We start from the raw sequence: 19893 nt of genomic DNA on the forward strand, positions 1-19893 counted from the left end.
ACAGCATGCAGAGGTCATTCTCTCATTTCACTATATGGATCCCAGGGCTCCAATTCAAGTCATCAAACTTGGCAACAGTCACCTTCTTCCTTTTTTATTTTGAGACAGAGTCTCACTAAACAGCCCAGGTTGGCCTTGAGCTTGTAATTCCCTGCCTTAATCTCTTAAATAGCTCACATTACAGGCCTGAGCCACCAGCCCAGAATATTTTGATGTGCACTTTTCATGGCTGAGCTGATCCTATGCAATCTACAGTTTCAAAATCTACCTGTTGAAGTTACTGAACCACGTCAGCCTTTTCTCTTGTGTATTTGTGAGTTCAGAATTCCTAGGCTCAACCAACCGTGAATGGAATATATTCTAAAACACAAACGTAACAAATCAAAACTTAAAAAAATAAAAGTGTCTGTTCTACACAGGCACAGACTTCTTTCCTTGTCATTATTCCCTAACCATTTACATAGCATTTACATTGTGCCAGCTCTCATAAGTAATCCAAGAGTGGTACATATTGAAAAAAATCTGAATCTGAGAATTACGATGCCCACGTTAGTCTCAGCAAGGAGATGTTCAGGAGGATCTCAAACTGAAGATCTACCTGGACTGCACAGAGAGTCTGAATTCAGACTGAACAACTTGGTGAGATTCCCCCCCCCACCCCGTCTCAAAATAAAACAAAAAAAAATCATCACAATCTACACTGGATTTTTTTTTTTTTTTTTTTTTTTTTTTTTTTTGCTGCTGCTTGATAGGTCACACCATGACAGAGCTAGGGTTTAAACCCAGGCAGCCTAGCTAGGATTCAGCGCAGTAAGCTGGTGGGTGCTGCAGAAGCTGATGAAACACGTTATTACCACCCCTGGAGCACGTGCTTTCTGCCGCTCTCCTGTCTCCTCTCCCTGCTTCCTTTCCGGGAACGTGGGAGTAAGGCTGTTGTCAACAAGGCTTTAAGAGACTCAATCTGTCAACAAGTTTTTGTGTATTTTGGATGGTCTCTCCGATCAAATTTCTCAGTCAAAGGACACAGGCCATTTCCAGGTTCTTGCTCCATGTTGTCTCACTTGAGGAGACATTGTGTCATTTCCATGCTTGCTGTCAGATGAGACAGCTACTTAGCCAATAGCCAGGGTGTGGTAGAGAGGAGATGCTTCCACACTTCTGAGACCCCAAGTTATGGTAGACACGCCATATCAGCACATAGGACTTTCTAGAAAATTGCCTGGGAGCATGGGCGTGATTCCCAGGCCCCTGGACCATCCGAGGATTGTGTGGGAGGAGTTGGGAGATGGTTTCTGGAGGTGTGCCTTGCTATGAATCCTCACCCCACTTCTTCCTTCCAATGCAAGCCCATGGCAGTCATTTGTGTGTGTGTTTGTGTGTGTGTGTGTGTGTGTGTGTACATGCGTGTGCATGTGTACATGAGTATATGTGAGTCTGTGCCATGGTGTACATTTAGAGGTCAGAAAACAACCTCAGGTATCAGTCTTCACCTTATACCTTGTTGGAGAGGGGCTCTTTGTGTTGGCTTTTTCTGCTGCACACACCTTCTGAGCTGGCCCCTGAACTTCCTGGATTCTCCTGTTTCTGCCTCCCATCTCACTGTAGTAGTACTGGGATTATAGATGCATGCTGCCACACCCAGCTTTACATGGGTTCTGGGCATTTAAACTCTGATCCTCATGTTTGTGTGGCAAGTACTTTACTAACTGAATCATCTCCCCAGCTTCCCATGGAAATCATTCTTTGTTTGTTTGCTTCTTTTTCTCTCTTTTTTTCTTTCTTTCTTTTCTTCTCTTTTTTTTTTTTTTTTTTTTTTTTTTTTTTTTTTTTTTTCAAAACAGGGTTTCTCTGTGTAGCCTTGGCTGTCCTGGAACTCACAGAGATCCACCTGCCTCTGCCTCCCAAGTGCTGGGATTAAAGGTGTGTGCACCATCGCCACCTGGCTTGGGAATTATTCTTAAAACATAGGACAGAAGAATGTTGCTTATCATGGAGGGCTTGTCCAGCCCAGAGCCTGATACCAGCCAATGGACTACTGTAGCCTAATATTGTGGAGAGTTAGCAGACTGCAGCCAAGGGGGTTGTATCCAACATACCAACTGGTTCCCATGTTGGCCCTATAGGCAGCAGTCACCTTCAGCCAGCCTCAAACCTTCCTTAGAGGAGCATGGAGCCTAATCAGTGATGATTGGGCAGTGAATTCCATATTCCTGAGGATAAAAAAGCCACAAGAATGAGAAATGTGGGTAAAGATCCCAAGTAAAGGACATTTCTGAGAACTCACTGAATGGGCTTTGGGTGAAATAGTATGCTTCAATGACTTGCCAGACCTACAGAACTGGAGACCATGGGTCAGTAAGAAAGGCAAGCCACTTACCTTCTGACCTCCCAGCACAGAAACCCCTAGATACTCAGTTCCCAAAGGTAAGCCAGGACTCCAGGACTCCCACCTGACCTGTCAGTGAAAATGTCCAGTCCACACTGGCTCCTACAGCTCCAAACATCAGGTCAGATTTCCCTTTCCTGACTGATCACACAAAGGTCAACCTTTATGTTGAAGATTAGGTCTTTCCCAGGAAACCCTCTGGTTCACTCACTACCCTGGTTTCACTGAGTGACCCTTCTCATGGTTGCCTTTAGGTATAAACTCCAGCTGGACCGTGAGACTTGGGGTACTCACCACATTGACTTCCTGTCCCTGATACAGTCTGGCACTCTATGACAATCCTGCCTGAGAAACCTGGGCACAGCAGCAGATACAAGAGTCTACACAAAGCATAGGCAATCAGGGAGGCCAAGGGCTCTTAAATCCACAGGAAGGATACCTGGGGGCTGAGGGACCCATCTACCCCAACGTTCTGCTCCAGTCTTGGCACCTACTCAATTCATGGAGTCTGACTCGCACTAGCCAAACTTGAAGTGTTGCCAAACGAGCAAACCGGGCAGGGATTGCAGGCAAGTTTGGTTGAAGAGCCAAAGCCATATAGTATGACCTATCACCCCAAGGAGGAGGGACAAGGCTGCACAGCTGGTGAGAAGCTGGTCATAACTCCTCCAGCCCTAGCGATGGGAATCAAGAAGATAAAAGCCTTCTGGTGCTTACACACTACAGTCACAGCTCCCTTCTGACCCCGTAAGTGTTGGCATCACCGCAGCCCATGGCAGAAGCTGAATGGAGCATGAAGTGGATTCTGGGCTTGAGCCTCACCCTGTGCCTGGTAGTCCAGACGGCCTCAGGTAAGATCTTCATCCCTCTGGGGTTGCCAGTCCCAGCTCAGCCTCTTCTGGACAGTGGGGCTTAGACAAGGTCTAGGCAGATGGAGGGCAGTGTTTCAGAGCATTCATGTGCTACCAGCTAAAAAGCTGAGCACATCATTGTCCTCTCTGATCGCCGTAACTGCTCGGCAAAGTGGGGACCGTGTCTCCTACCTCCTGGGATCAGTGAGGGACCTGAGAACGTGGCATGTCCATGTCCCTCCTTCTGGCCTTCCCCACTCCTTTCTGCCTTCCTTCTTCTAAGCAGGAGTCCCGCTTCTGCCTCTCCATGTCCTACACAGACTTTTCACTCTCTGTGCCTTTCTCCTCAATGGCCTTCTTTCTAAAATGAGTATCCTCTGAACTGTGAAAACAACGTAACACATTAACAACCTTTTATTGAGGTGTTAGGTGTACATACAGCAAGATGGACATATCTAAACTATACGATTATTATATAGAACTACATTATATGATGAACCCACCATTCTGATCAAAATCTAGAATATTGCCAGTATCCTATGTGCTATTGCCTAGTCCACAGCTTCAAAGTGACCACTGTTCTGACCTCTATTGTTAATTGATTTTGCCTAAATAATTACATGAGGGTATTTTGTTGTTGGTGGTGGTAGTGGTGGTAGTGGGTATTGTTTTTTAGAAGCTTTGATAAAATTGCTTTTAGCATTTTGTGATATTAACTCTTCTTGCATATTTACATATAGTGGTGATGTTAGCATATACACAATTTTATTTTTAAATTTTTTTAAATTATACCTGTGTGTGTATGTGTGTGTGTGTGTGTGTGTGTTCTTGCTTGTGTATGCCACAACACATTTGTGGAGGCCAGAGAACAAATTAAAAGAGTTAGTTTTTGCCCTCTACCAAGTGGATCCCAGAGACCAAGCTCAAGTCATTAGGCTTAGCGGCAAAGCACCCTTATCCACGGAACCGTTCTGCTGGCCCTACAGTATTATAATCTGCTTATTTTTTCCACTTAAATTCTTATGGAAGGCAGTTTATAGCTTAAGTTTATATTTGCTTGGCTTAGTTCACAGACATAAAGGAGGCTCCAACATCCACTGAGGTTCAGATCAGTTTTTGCTTTAATGATGTGGTACATCAGATCAGAATGGGATGTGTGTGTGACTAGCATCGTATAGAATTGTACAAGTGAGCTGGGCAGTGATGGTGCACGCCTTTACTTCCAACACTTGGGAGGCAGAGCCAGGCAGATCTCTGTGAGTTCAGGGCCAGCCTGGTCTACAGACTGAGATCCAGGAAAGGCACAAAAGCTACACAGAGAAACCCTGTCTCGAAAAAAAAAAAAAAGAATTGTACAAGTGAGATATGAGCATTTTGCTAGATGCGTATCTTATACCTCAATAAACTATTGCTAATGTGTTGTTTCATAGTTCAAAGAATACTGATTTTTCAAAAAGGTACATTTTGTTTTAAAGTGAAGTCACCTAACCAAAGCATATGAACATTTTATGGCTCCTTGTATATTTTGCCAAGTTGTTTTTCCAAGGTGTTTTATCAGTTTGTCCTCCACCAACAATACATGTGAATGTTCTTTTCACTGTATCATCTCCAGAATTGGGGGCCATCATTCGTTAATTTTCCAGGTGTCACCTGTGATTCTAGGCCTTAATAGTACTTTATGGATACTAATGTTGTTTGGTTGTTTCTTATTTTTGCTTTCCCCCACCCCACAAGGTCTCACTATATAGCCTAGGTCCTGTACTTTTGTGGTGTGTGTGTGTGTGTGTGTGTGTGTGTGTGTGTGTGAAAATGTTTCACGTCTCCAGCTGGGGATGCCAGTCTAGCTGTCCCAAGAGATTCAAGTGATTCTCCCTGTTCCACTTTCTATCTCCCTATAAGAGCAGTGGGATTAGACACCTGTGTGATGCATTCAACTTTTATGTGGGTTCTAAGGAATAAAACTCAGGTCCTCACTCTTGCACACACACACACACACACACACACACACACACACACACACACAAAATTTATCCATTGAACCATCTCCCCAGCCTTGAACTTGTGATCCTCCTGCCTCTGCCTCCCAAGTGCTGATTTACAGTTATGCCTCCACAGCTGGTTTGTACTATTGTTTTGATAAGTGCTTCTGTGCTCCCTCCGGGTAACAGAGCTGACACTGGACTTCCCATGCTGCTCTTGTTCAGCAGTCTAGAAGAACTCTTTCACGTGGTTATGACTGGCTCCCTGGAGACCAGGGAGTTGACAAACACCATGGTTTACAGCAGTCATGAGACATTCTCTATGTGATGTGAGACAAGTTACATAAACCTTCGAGCTTATTTCCATGTGTCTATAGGAATATTTTGGGGCACCAGGGTGATGGTACACACCTATAATCCCAGATCTTAGGAAGTTGAGGCAAGAGGATCATGAGGGTTGTTCTGTGTGAGCATACATGTGTGTGGTGTATGTGAACACATGTATACATATATGTCCATGCAGGCAGAAGAGGATGACAATGGGTGTCCTGTTTTACCATTTTCTGCTATTCTTTTTGAGACAGGGTCTCTCAACCTGAACCTGGAATGTGTCATTTTTTGGCAAGGATGGCTGGCCAACAAGCCCCAGAAAGGATTATGAGTTTTAGGTCAGTTTGAGCTACAATAAATAGCAAGACTTTGTCTCAGTAACAAAAACAAAAGCAAAACTCTGCCAGACGGTGGTGGTGGTGGTGGTGGGTGGTGGTGGTGGTGGTGGTGGTGGTGCACACCTTTAATCCCAGCACTCGGGAAGCAGAGGCAGGTGGATCTCTGTGAATTCAAGGCCAGCCTGCTCTCCAGAGCAAGTTCCAGGATGGGCTCCAAAGCTACCCAGAGAAACAATCTCGAAAACAAACAAACAAACAAAAAGCAAAAAAAAATCCAGGCATGGTGGTAAATACCTTTAATCCCAGTACTTCTGAGACAGAAGGCCTAGGAATTTGGTTCAGATTGGATGTTTTTAAAACATTATCTCATGTAGGCCAAACTGGCTTTGAACTCATGTAGCCAAGGATGATCTTGAACTTATGATCTCCCTGCCTCGGCCTCCCAAGCACTAGGATTTCAGGTGTGTGCTACCTTGCCTGGCTTGGGAATCGTTTGTTGTTTTTTGGTGTTTTGTTTTGTTTTGTTTTGTTTTGTTTTGTTTTGTTTTGTTTTGTTTTGGCATCAATTCCTAAATGATTCTGATCCTTGGCTAGAGTAAGTAACAACTTGGATGGCATTTGCTTTCTGTCACTTTACTGAGTGAACTCCAAGGAACAGGAACAAAGAGCAATTCTGTTTTGATAAGGGAGGAGAGAGAGAAACTGACAGGGCACTTAGAAAGGGACAATGGATGTGAGTGAGGCCTCAGCAGCACTTGGCAGTAGAAGTGGGGCGGGATAAGAGCCTGGAAGAGGAGGAGTACTTATAGGCAAGGGCTGGAATCAACTAGTCTATTCCATATCTATTCCCAAAGCTGTCTGTGGTGTGAATAGGCTTGCAGTGTGTGTGTGTGTGTGTGTGTGTGTGTGTGTGTGTGTGTGTGTGTACACATTGTGGGTGAATACATTATAAACCACATATAGCTGCACTTGTATGCATATGTATACTCTCTGTGAGCATGCATTTGTGTGTTTCTCCTGTATACCCATGTATGTATAAATTCATAAGGGTGCATTAATGCAAATGTGTGTGAGTAAGAATGTGTATAGATAATCCCAACCATCCCAGAAATGAACCAGGCAGGGCTGGGGAGGTGACTCGGTCAGTGAAGTATTTTCTGCATGTATGTGAGGACCTGGGTTTGGATGTCCAGAACCCATATGAAAAGCTGTGGGGTGCATGACTGTACCCATAGTGCTGAAGAAGGAGAAACAGGTGGGTCCCTGGGGCTTGCTGGCCACCCAGTCCAGCCACTCAGCAAACTCAAGGTTCAATGAGAGACCCTGTTTCAAAAAAGAAGGTAAAGAACAATTGCAGAAAACATCAGAAATCAACCACTACCCTCCACATGCATGTGTACAGCCACCACCACGGGCACACACACACACACACACACACACACACACACACACCGGTAGGGAAAAAAGCAAATGAAAAAGAAACTAATCAAAAAACTAATTAAACTGTTTAACAACCAGGAAAAAAAGTGTAGCCATGTTCACATCAAACAGAAGTTAAAACAAATGCCCCTTTCAGGCCTGCATGGTGGCACACGCCTTTAATCCCAGCACCCAGGAAACAAAAGCAGATGGATCTCTGTGAATTTGAGGCCAGCCTGATCTACATAGGGAGTTCCAGGACAGCCAGGGCTACATAATAGAGAGACCTTACCTCAAAAAAAATAAATAAACAAAATAAATGTCCCTTTCATTGATATTAAATGACATAAAGAGAAATGGTTTATATAACAGACATGAACTTTTATGTACCTACCAACATGGCTTTGAAATCTTAAATAATGAAGAAAATCCTCATAGATGCACAAGAGGAATAAGACAGATACACAATTGTTATTTTATATTTCCAAGTTTTTTTAAGAAGCAGCACTAGGCTGAGGAGATGGCTTAGTGGTAAAACACTTGCTGCATGAGCACAGAATTCAGATCCCCAGAAACGTAAAAAGCTGGTGGTCTTGCCAGTCTGCCTGCAATCCCAACCCAGGGGAGGCAGAGGTAGGGGATCCCTGGAGCAAGCTATCTAACCAGACTAAGCAAAACAGCAAACTCTGGGCATGCTGACAGACCCTGCCTCTGTGCATACGGTAGAAAACAATCAACTAAGACACCTGTTGTTAACCTCAAGCCTCAGTATGCACATGCACACATGTGCATCTACACACATGCATGCACTTACACAAATGAACACACACTCGAGCATTAAAAAGTAGTGATTGGGGCTGGAGAGATGGCTTAGAGGTTAACAGCACTGGCTGCCCTTCCAGAGGACCTGGGTTCAATTCCCAGCACCCACATGGCAGCTCACAACTGATTATAACCCCAGCTCCAGGGGATCCAACACTCACACAGACACAAATGCAGACAAAACACCAATGCACATAATGTAAAATTAAATAACACATTCTTTTTAAAACAGTAGTGACTGGGGACTGGGGAGGCGGCTCAGCAGTTAGAGCACCGGCGGCTCTTCCACAGGAGCCAGATTCGATTCCCAGCATCTACATGGCAGTTTACAGATGCCAGTAACTCCAGTTGTAGAGACCCCAGTGTCCTGTTCTGAATGTGGTACGCAGATATACATGCACACAAAACGCTCACAAACATAGGACTTTTAAATAATAATAATTTATTGGTTGATTTTTATATATAAAGCAGCAGCAGCAGCTACCCAGGTCTGGTAGCACACTCCTGTAATCCCAGCCTTTGGGAGGCTGAGGCAGAAGGGTGATGGACTCTAGAGAGAGGTGGGGGAAGAGAAGAAAGAAAGGGGAAGGGAGGGGGAGGGGAGAGGGAATGGATCCCATGGCAGATGTACCAGAATCCCATCTGTGGCTGACAATAACAAGACAGGATGACTGTCCCTCTTCTCTTCCCAGGTGCTTTGCACACCAAGGAACCTCTCGTGGTCACCAAACACGGGATCCTACAAGGAAAGCAAACACGTGTGGGAAACATAACCGTCCAAGTCTTCCTGGGAGTCCCCTTCTCCAGACCTCCTGTGGGTGCTCGCAGGTTTGCCCCTCCGGAACCCCCGCAACCATGGAATGGCATCAGAGATGCCACCACCTACCCACCTTCGTAAGTGCCAGGGATTGCGGGCTGGTAGATGAGCAGACCTGATGAGTAGGGTGGACCAGTGCCTAAAATAAAACTCACTAGAAACACCCTGTGTGACCACAGCAAACCCAGGCCCATGCTTGGCCTGTTTCCAAGCCTGTGTAATGAGGAAATTAGAGCAAACGGCATTTAAGGCACTGATCGAACTGTATTGGGTTTCTCACGGGAGGGGGATGTGGTCACTGGCTTTGCCACAGGACCTTCTGGGAAGCTGAATTTCCCAAATGCATCCCACCTCCTGTTCTCATCCACAACCCAGGCCAGTGAATGATGGGCTCCAGCTTTGTAACAAACCCACAGGATACCGTCAGCCACTCCCTGCAGAGGGCGCTCCAAGATGGGACCTACAGGGCTATTCCAGCTTTGAAGTTACGGTGTCTTGCTGCCACCTACATGTAGACTTCACACTGCAAGACTTGAACAATGATTGCCCTTTGGAGCCCTGGGCTTGGCAGCTCAGCCAAAATAAGTGTATTTACTGTTTATTCAGACTACTGAGTAATCAACTGACCATGACATTGTGTGGCAATCATTAATAATGTTTAGCAGCAACTAGTTAAAGCACAAGGTTTAAAACCTGGGTGCCAAGTGATATTAAAAAAAAAAAAAAAAATGGGAACCTGTGCTTCACAGCAACTTCTAGGCTAGTCTGCACTATAAAATGAAACACAATCTCAAAAAAGCAAAAAGAAAAGAGAGAACTAAGAGAGATAAACTTGGGCTCTCTTTGCTGAGACCTGGGTCAGCAGGGGGATCCACCAGGGAGATAGAGGGAAAAGTTGGAGAGTAGAATGTTATAGAAACCTGGAGAGGGAATACTGTTCAAGTCCCAGAACGGTTTTTTTCTCTGGCCTTCACATGCATTCATTGACCTGTACACACAAAAACAAAAGAAAATGAAAGTTGTCCTTTTAGGAAGAGAGCTCGGATGGCTGCTGGTAAGGGTGGTTGGGGACAATAGTTTGGGATGAGGCAGGTTGAAGCGCTGTGGGAAGGACATCTGAAAAAGGGAAAGGGGAGGTAGGCTGGGACAAGAGGGTATCTAAAAGGAGGAACAGGCAGATAGGAATTTCAATCAAGTAAGGCCAGCTCCAGACTTGTAAGAATAGCCATTCCAGGGACTAGGCCAGCAGCAGAGAAGAGGGAGGTGGCCAGATAGTCCATACTCTTCAAATACTCCTAAAGTCCACATGGTACCTGGCTGAGTGCTAAGACACACTGTCAACCTGCATTCAAGGAGTGGTTGAGTCACCCAGGAGAAAAACAATTAATTGAAATAATTTCAACCAGCACTACGGTCAAGAGTGGAGAAAGGTTTGCAGGACACAGATGGAGTGCCCTAAGCAGTGGGATACCATTTGATCTGAAGTTTGATTTGATTTAAACAGAAGTAGGAGCTTGCTGGGCAAGGAAGAGAGCATTGGCAGAAGACACAGTCACAGGGGCTTGGCAATCAGAGGCAAGCAGCCATGTCTCTCAGGAACAAAGGGCGGCTGGTGAGGTGACTGGGTGGGAAAGGGGCCTAAGCCAGACTGAGGGTGTATGGACCTTTCCTCTGAGGGCAGTGGAGAGCCAGGGAAGTGGGTTTGGCGGACATGGGTTCTTCCATAGTAGCTAAGGCTGTCCTGGGACCTTCTATGTAGCCCAGAACAGCCTTGATTCCAGGTCTGACAGGGAAGATTTTAAGAAGGAAAGTGTCATGGTCTGCGTTGTGTCTTGCTTTGTCTTTAATCACTTTTATCAATATCCTCCAGAGAACAAATTGGAGGACTGTGAAGAAGTTGGGGGCAGGAGGGGTGTTCAGACCATAGATTTGATGGTCCTGTGTTTGAAGTGGGAAAACATGTTCTAGAGCTCCTTGGCCTGCTTGGGAGATAAAAGAGTCTGGGAGGTTGGGACATGAAGGCAGAGAGGTTCCTAGGACACCCAATTGTTGGCCTAGATCTCATCGGCAGTCTTCAACATGAGCAAAGACTACCCAGGCCAAGGGGTGAAGGGCAAGACTCATGGTAGAAGGAAGGATGGATCCTAGAGAGACCTGCCTGCCGCGCGGTCCTGGACCTGACTACTGGTGAAAGATTCCAGGAGACACGCACACGCGCACAGAGCCTGCCAGGCTTTTGTCTTAGGCTCCCCCCCCACCCCGCGCGCCCCATCACTGTTGACCCCAGGATTGAAATCATTCTCTCCACTGCCAATCCAAATTCACTGTATGCCCACAGGTGCCTTCAGGAAACCTGGGGGCAGATAACCTCTCTATACTTAAACACGCGGAAGCGGTATGAGTGGCTGCACTTCAGTGAGGATTGTCTCTACCTAAATGTTTATGCCCCAGTGCTCGCGGCTGGGGACCCTCTGCTGCCGGTGAGTAGTGTTTTCCACCACCCGTCATCCCCCTCTACTACCCTACTGCCCAGCTCAGGCTTTGGAGACCTTTCTTGCCCAGGTGATGGTTTGGTTCCCCGGAGGCGCCTTCCTCGTCGGCTCCGCATCTACCTACGAAGGCTCAGAGTTGGCCGCCCGCGAGAAAGTGGTGCTGGTGTTTCTGCAGTACAGGCTGGGCATCCTGGGCTTCTTCAGGTGGGCCTTGGACCAGGGGCGGGGCCTTCACCCACCTGCCTGAGGCACAGAAGGCGGGGACTGGCGGAAGGGGGCGTGGTCCGTGGACAGGACCGAAAGACGAAAGACGAGGGTGTTTGGGCGGGCCTGACCCGGTGGAGACGCTGGATACTGTCTCACGAGTGAGTCTAAGGAAGCCTTACGTAGGGAGCCTTGGCAGCTCTCTGAATCCTGACCATCGAAGTTTGAAACACTGACCATGAATCTCGTGTGCCTAGCACGGGCGACAGCCAAGCCCGCGGAAACTGGGGACTGCTGGACCAGGTAGCGGCTCTGCACTGGGTGCAGGAGAACATCGCGGCCTTTGGTGGAGACCCGGACAGTGTAACACTATTTGGCCAGTCGGCAGGAGCTATGAGCGTCTCGGGACTGGTGAGTGCGATTTCCATTGGACCAGCAGAGACACGGGCCAGCCTGTTCCCACACTGCACCTGGGTATCACAAACCCACATCTCACCCCTGCCAAGGACACCATTCACTCCAGGAGCACAGTCGCTCGCAGCCAACAAGGCTGAGGACCAGAGTTCAATTCCTGGAGCTCACAAGGTGGAATTGGCTCCGGCAACTTGTCCTCTAACCAGGTTTCTGCCATATACACTAAATAAATGATTTTCTAGAAAAGGAAAAAAAAAATAATAGCACTGATGAAAAATCAAAGCCCCAACGAGGACAGGGTGAGGCTTTGTGGGTGCCTACCACCTCCTGCTTCTCTCAGAGCCCTTTCCCGTAAACAGAGGCCAGGATCTACCCTCTAGGCAGGGCTGTGGACAGCCTAGGCCTGGAAGTAAGTCAGGGGCCTGTATTAGAGACTTCACAGGGGTGGAAGCGAGCAGGAATCACATCAAGTATGGTTGTGAGGGCCACAGTAGTAATAAGGCCCAATCTAAGAAGAGTTCAGTGTGTTGGTCCTAAAACTTGAGGGGATGGGAGAGTCACAGCTAACCTTAGCTACATAGTAAATTTGAAACCAATATGGACTACATGAAACCCTGTCATTAAAAAAAAAAAAAAAAAAAAAAAAACCAGGGCTGGAGAGATGGCTCAGAGGTTAAGAACACTGGCTGTTCTTCCAAAGGTCCTGAGTTCAATTCCCAGCACCCACATGGTGGCTCACAACCATCTGTAATGAGATCTAGCTCCCTCTTCTGGCCTGCAGGGATACATGCAGACAGAATACTGTATACATAATAAATAAATAATTTTTTTATTAAAAAAAAAAATCCAAAGCGACAGGCAGATCTGTAATTCCAACATTCCAATGGCAGACCTGAAATGCCTGGCCATCCTGAGCTACACAGCAAGGCCCTCCCTGTCCTAATTTTATCTCTGTCCTCATCTTTGTTCTTCTCAATCAATTCTCCCCAGTGCTCTCAGAGAACCAGCATATATACCGAAGCAGTAATTCTTTGGCAAAGCACTTCGAAGCTTGAAGCTTTCAGGGTCGCAGAGAGAGGTGATTAGGATCCACACATAAAGCAATAATTTTCAGCTTCCAATTACAACCCAAAAGGGGAGTGACTAAAGGGGAGTTCTCTGATAGGGTCGACTAAAGGCTGAGATCAATTAGGGAATTTATGTGCTAAACTATAATCTAGAAATGGCTAGATAAAATGTTAGGGGTCAGCAAGTCACAAGAAAGTAAGCTGTCTTTGGTGCCGCTTTTCCCGCTCATCCCAGCTGCAGCTGCTTTCTGATAGGGAGGGGGACATATGCTAGGTGGCTAAGCAACCTATGTCAGAGCATGAAATATTTGGTTAGTAAAAGCACTTTCGCTCAGAGTAATTGCTGAGGAGAAAATCTAGGAATAGCACCTGGCTAAGGAGGAATAAAAACTGAATTTGCACAAGAAAGAAGCTTGGCACCTATCACCTGCCTGGCCTTGTAGGCAATCTCCTTGGGTCAGTGGGAAGTAACTACCTTAACTCAGTAACTAGCAAATGCTAAAACATCATCCCAGGAATGAGAGCAGTAAATCTCTTAAGTTAGGGTCTTGTATAAATAACCTGGAGTGAAGGTAAGGAGTTGATATAATTGTTATGATTCTTTTCTCTGTCTGTGGGTGAGATGAACTAATGTTTATCTATGTGCAGTTTTGTCCTTGGAAAAAGGTATCTTTGCTGAAGTACTTTTGTCTGAAGAATGGCCATGGTTAGATTTATGTTAATGAAAAATAAACACAGCTGGGGACAGTTATCCAATTACCCCAAATGTATAGGGAAAGTTGTGCCCAAGATTGAGATGCAATCGTGAGATCACATGTACACGTAACATGGAAATGCACGGTAAATGGGGAGAATCATAGCTGTTATTACACAAGTAGTTTACAACAAGAGACAGCCAGTTCATTCAAAAGGCCTTGCGTGATGCTTCCTCTAACAGAACCCTTAGTTCTGACAGGTTGACCTTCTGAACTCTAGCTGTCACTGCTGTATACTCTCGTGGACTTTTGCTACCAGTGGCTCTCAGTAGTTGGCCTCAAACTTGTGGCTTGCAGCCATCCTCCTGAGAGCAGGGACAGATTTTAAGCAGGGAAGTGATAAGATCAGATGTGGATTTAGAGAGGCCTCTCAGTCTTCTGCATGAAGCAGGAACTCAGTCTTGGAGGCCCAGTTGGGAAGTGAAGGAGCAGGGTTTATCCCAGAGGAGACAATGAGGGTAGGAGAAATGGAGAACAGAGGGTTGTTGCTGAGTGATTCACAGGACCAAATGGTCAGGAAGGACTGGAATAGTTACATGTGGCAGAGGGCAGAGGAGGGACAGCCCCCAAGCTAGGTAGATAATGTCAAAGAGAGGTTCTACCCAGTTGGAGGTTGACTAGAACAGTTTAAGACACATAAATTCTGGGGTATCCAAAGATATAACTTCTCTGAAAGAGCTGTTAGCATAGATAATTGGAGCTGTGACTATGGGGTCCCACCTACCCTCATTTGTAACCTATAGCAGAGGAAGACCCCCTTAGGCATACCAGCAGATCACATCCCATATCCTCAGGTCAACTCTGGGACCTCTAGAGCCCATTACATAGACCAAAGACTGGAAGATGCTGGCTTTAAGTCTAGGACTCTAGCCTAAGACCCATGGCTCCCTCCAAGATGTCATCTCTCAGGTCACTGGGAAATGGGTAGGCAGGCACCCAAAATAAGTCAGTTGGCCCTCCCTATTTATGGGTCTCATGAGTGCTCTGCTTCCAATCCCTACAGCTGATGTCACCCCTAGCCCAAGGTCTATTCCATCGGGCCATTTCCCAAAGTGGTACTGCAATACTGAACTCCTTCATCACTCATGATCCATTGAAGGCAGCCAAGGTGGGCATCACTCTTCTCCCAGGGCTCAACAAGAAGGGGTAAGGATGGAGGCATCCCTGTATACCCCTTCTCTCTACAGAAGGTTGCTCACATGGCTGGCTGCAACCACAACAACACAAGGATCATGGTAGAATGCCTGAGAGCTCTATCAGGGGATGAAATGATGCATGTTTCCAAGAGGATGGTAGGTACAACATTCCAGTTGTCTTCCCTATCAGCCTGTGTACTATAGCCACCCATAGATACTTCCTGGGGGACCTGTCACTGGAGCACATTGGGAGTTTCTTTTGATTCCTATTTTCTCCTCTCCTTTACAGTCATTCTTTCGTGCCAATTTCAAGAAAGATCCAAAAGATGTGAGTAAACAGTGGCCTGCAATTTGAGTGTTTATTGAATACCTACTATGTGCCAGGTCCTTGGGATACTTGAGGAACTATGCAGGCCAAATTCCCTTCCCAGTGGAACTGATGCCCCACTGGAGAGAGAGAGAGAGAGACAATAAGCCCTATAAATAAGTAAATTACTCCGCTCCCTAGAAAGCAATAGCAACAAGGAAGGGGTCAGGCATGATGAGAGATATGGAACCTTAAATAGAATGGATAATAAATGCCTCATTGAAATGATATTTCATAAGGATTTTCAAGAGATAAGGAATGAACTATGTGTATGCATGAAGCAAGCATCTGAAGTTGAGTAGCCTGGTCCTGTCTGTCCTGGTCCCTCCCAACACTCACCTTCTTAAGTATCATTATGGGCAATCTTAGTTTTTACCGAAAGTGCTTAAGCTAGAGCAGCTCCTGGGACAGACCTGATGAGCTGAGCATCCAAGTCACCAAGGCTCTTGGAGGGTATGTGGGACGACTAGCTGGAAAATGCCCCTGGCCTTGCAGGTTTTATGGTTCCTGAGCCCTGTGGTGGATGGTGTGGTGTTCCCAGAGGAACCTGTGGTGCTCCTGACCCATGGGCAGGTTACACCTGTGCCCTACCTTCTAGGTGTCAACAACGCGGAGTTCGAGTGGGCCTTGCCTTTTGTGAGTGGATGGGAAAGGTGCTCACTCAGTGGGTTTGGAACGGGATGCCCCTTGAGCAGTGTGTGGGTACCAAGTTAGATCTCAGTGGCCCCATTGAGGATGTAGACATTACTTCTATTCCCTGCTCAGGGAGAACTGACCAGGAGTGATGGAGGGAATTGGGAGAGGTGTAGTCAACCCCTGAGCCGGCAAACAGCCATACACCTTAGGGACCTCCTTTCTTCCTTGGGTCAAGGCAGATGCTGTAGCTCAAGACAGGCTCTCCCAGCTCTGCTTCAGCTCAGAACTAGGTGCTAATGACAGACAGTGAGCAGGACAGGTTGTGGGTCTTTCTTGGGCTGTCTTGTCTGAGAATTCTATATGCAGACAGGCACGAACTCAGGCCTGATTCAACCCTGGGTCCTTTTCTTGTGAGCAGCTCATGAAGCTCCAGATAACTCGGCATATGATGAACAAAAAATACTTCACCAAACTTCTCTGGAGTTTCAGCACCGTACTGGTGAGGGGTCCCATGGTTTGGGTTGTTTAGTGTGAACAGCACTGAACACCACACACACTTCTTTAAAAATGTAGGACATGCTCTATGCAAGGGTTCCTGGGACCTTAAAGGAGTTTGACATGGGATGAGATGGTTGCTGATGGGCAAGGTCTCTGAGGCACTCTTAGGGTCCTGGGAGGCAGTTCTCCTGTGGCAAAAGTGGGGGTGGGGGGATTAAGAACAATCAGAATGGAGATCTTTCTAGAAAATCCATTCCCAAAAGTCCTAGGGAGCTGAGGCTGGGTGCAAGTGAATGGAGAACCCACCCATGGCCCAGCTGGTATAGCAGACCTTAGGTGGGTCTTGCATCCCTGGCTCAGAATATCACTAAGGAGCAGATCCCACTGGTGATAAAGGAATACTTGAACGATGCTGCCAATAAACATGACTGGACGACGTTCCGAAACCGGGTGATAGACCTAGTTGGAGATGCCACCTTCGTGTACTCCACACTTCAAGCTGCACGCTACCACCGGGGTATGAGGCCCCTAAGAATAATCATACCGCTCCCCTGTACTGTCCAGCTGAACTGCTTCCAACTGGGGTCACCAGCTCTTCCCCCACACACTCCATACTTTGGGCTAGTATAGAACTCCAAGAGACCACAGAGAAGGCAGCAAGCCAGGGAAGAGCTGTCCTTAGGGATAAGGGCAGAACCTCAGCCACCCTAGAGGAGAAAGCTGGGGTGGTAGAGACAGTACCTAGGTTAAGAGGATGGGCTTAAGAGCAACTTAAAAAGCAGGCTGGAGGTGGTGGTGGTGGTGGTGGTGGTGGTGGTGGTGGTGGTGGTGGTGGTGGTGGTGGTGTACACCTTTAATCCCAGCACTCGGGAGGCAGAGCCAGGCAGATCTCTGTGAGTTCGAGGTCAGCCTGATCTACAGAGCAAGATCCAGGACAGGCACCAAAACTACACAGAAACTCTGTCTGGGGAAAAAAAAAAAAGGCTGATTGGGCTTGGGAATATGAGGATGAGAGGTCAAAGGTGAGGCTGGAAAGGACAGCCATTAAAAGCCCTTAAATACAGTGTCCAGAACAGAAGGCTCAGAAGAGGGGAGAAGACGGCTTCCATGATCCTTGCTATAAGCTTGCCTGCCAATTAGGTTTTAGTGTCCCCAACTCTGCAGATGAGGAACTGCAGCTCAGAGAGTTTGACATACTGATGGCTAGTGAGGCAGGATTCTAACTTGCTCCATGACTGTAAAGCTGAAAGCCTGCCTGATGTCGGTGGGTGGGACACATTGGGTAGGCGGAGGGCTTAGCTCAGTAAAGGATCTTCCTGCAGCCCTCACCCATTCCATTTATCCACAGATGCTGGCTTCCCTGTCTACCTGTACGAGTTCAAGCATCATGCTCCCTCAGGCATAATTGTCAAACCTCGACGTGATGGCGCAGACCATGGAGATGAGCTTTCCTATATCTTCGGAAGCCCTTTCTCCAAAGGTCCTAATGCCCTACCTGACACCTAGTCTCCCTACCATGTATGAAGACACATACCTCCATTGGCTGACCACAGGGAACTACCTACTCCCTAGTGTGGAATGTGCTCCCAAATGCAGAGTGGAAGGCTGATACCCCTAGATCTTTCCAAAATACCATGTCCTCTTCTGCCCCCAGGCTCATCCACCAATGAGGAAAAGGAATTCAGCCTCCAGATGATGAAATACTGGGCCAACTTTGCCCGCACTGGGTGAGTCTAGCCCCTTACACATATAAATAATACTAGGACCACAGGCACTGGACAATCAAGCCTGGGCCCTTCTCCTTTTCCTTGTCAGTCATGGGATATTAAATGTCCCTAGAATGTGTCCCCTCTGTCCAGTGGTGCACACTCTTCATTCATTCATCCAATAGTATGTCACCGATGTTCTCCTTTGTATCTGACCCTAGTCCTGGAAGCTGGGGTTCACGGATGGCATAAGCATGTGCTACATCCTCCTCACCCCACCATATGAAAACTGAATTCCAAACAGGCACAATGGGAGCTGTCCCACTGGGAGCACTGGGCCTTAGAGCATCAAGGAGGGGCCTGGCCCTATTTGAGTGGCAGAGATGGCTCCCAGTGGAGGTGACACTTGAACCAAACTTTGGGTCCCCCATGCATGTCTTCCTAGCCCCACCTTCTCTCCCCCCATCATTCTGTGACACTAGAGGAGTTGTTCTGAACTATCACCTAGCCAAGTTACTCACTTGCTTAAAACCCTTGCTCATGTTCCCAGAGTAAAGCTCCATTCCCTTAGCTTGTCATGCAAAGCCAAGAATTCTTCCCATGTCATCCTCATCCCTTCTGCACACCCATCCTCTTTATACTCGCCTTTCTATTTTACCTCACCTTGCACTGCCTGGAAGCTCACTTCTCCACCTCCTTCCCTGGGGCTTGCTATGCAGCCTACACTGGCCTCAAACTCACAATTCTCCTGCCGTCGCCTCCCGAGTGCTGGGAATCTAAGTGTTCACCTCACACCTAGCTCTCCTACTCTTTCATAAAGACCTGTCTAAGCATCATTGCCACAAAGCCTTCTTGGATCTCAGCTTCCCAAGTGAAGGTACATGGAAGAAGGGTAAGAGGCACAAGCCCAATAAAAAGGAGTGACAGACATCTCTTTCTACCTTGGGGTCAGGGACCCCAATCACAGAAAGCTGCCCTACTGGCCACGCTTTGACGAGGATGAAAAGTACCTGCAGTTGGATTTCGACACAAGAGTGGGTGTGAAGCTCAAAGAGAAAAAGATGGCTTTCTGGGGAAGGCTGCACCAGCCTCGGAGAACTTAGAAGCAGCAGCGACATTGAGAGTGACCAAGCAAGAGGGAACTATCCTCCCGGACGTCCTGCCTCAGGGAGACTGGCCCTGCGTACAACTGAGGACAGCAGTCCTGTCCACAAATGTAGGACCTGTAGATGCTCCCGGCTACCTTCAGGCTATCGCTGGAGCCCTAGCCCATCATGGGGCTCAGCACTACCTGTCCAGCCTGACATCCCATGGCACCCCACATCTCACTGTCTAAACCAGGCCAGGGCCTTTCATCACACTGTGCTCTGCTCCCCACAAGCTCAGGCTCAGGATAATCTCTTCTATCCCTTTTCCAAGTCCTCTTACCCTTCATGATGTATTTGCAGCCCCCTCTTCTGGAACCGTCACACAGGCTGTCACATTCTGTCATTGCACCCTGCTATCACTGATCATCTACCCTGTTCAACCTGCCTGCTCATGCTGGCCTTGAGGCCCCAGACAATCTCTTCATGACATGGTGCAAAACTTTGATGGCTTGGGATCTGTTCCCCTACCCACACTCATCTCCCCTGGGGCCCTTCCAAAGCCGGTACTAGGGATGATGCTCATCAATT

The 19893-nt window shown here is 47.2% G+C and overlaps 1 protein-coding gene across 3 annotated transcripts; it reads left to right on the forward strand.

Annotated features, from left to right (window-relative positions):
- The first annotated feature begins 2582 nt into the window (after positions 1–2582).
- On the forward strand, positions 2583–19893 carry Ces4a (carboxylesterase 4A). 3 transcript variants are annotated; one of them, XM_028854377.2, is made up of 14 exons: positions 2604–3237; positions 8818–9019; positions 11281–11422; positions 11505–11638; positions 11896–12049; positions 14878–14982; positions 15062–15166; positions 15300–15338; positions 15873–16013; positions 16432–16512; positions 16872–17028; positions 17860–17991; positions 18166–18238; positions 19170–19893. In XM_028854377.2, exons 1-14 carry the CDS (start codon positions 3159–3161, stop codon positions 19318–19320), a joined length of 1695 nt encoding a protein of 564 aa, XP_028710210.1. In that variant the 5' UTR covers positions 2604–3158; the 3' UTR covers positions 19321–19893. The 3 variants fall into 3 exon arrangements, with proteins under 3 accessions (XP_037062082.1, XP_037062081.1, XP_028710210.1); XM_037206186.1 differs by lacking the exon at positions 16432–16512 and having other exon boundaries at positions 2603–3237; XM_037206187.1 differs by lacking the exons at positions 17860–17991; positions 18166–18238 and having other exon boundaries at positions 2583–3237.

Source organism: Peromyscus leucopus, chromosome 5 (assembly GCF_004664715.2).
Source record: "Peromyscus leucopus breed LL Stock chromosome 5, UCI_PerLeu_2.1, whole genome shotgun sequence".
In the NCBI taxonomy this organism is placed as follows: Eukaryota; Metazoa; Chordata; class Mammalia; order Rodentia; family Cricetidae; genus Peromyscus; species Peromyscus leucopus.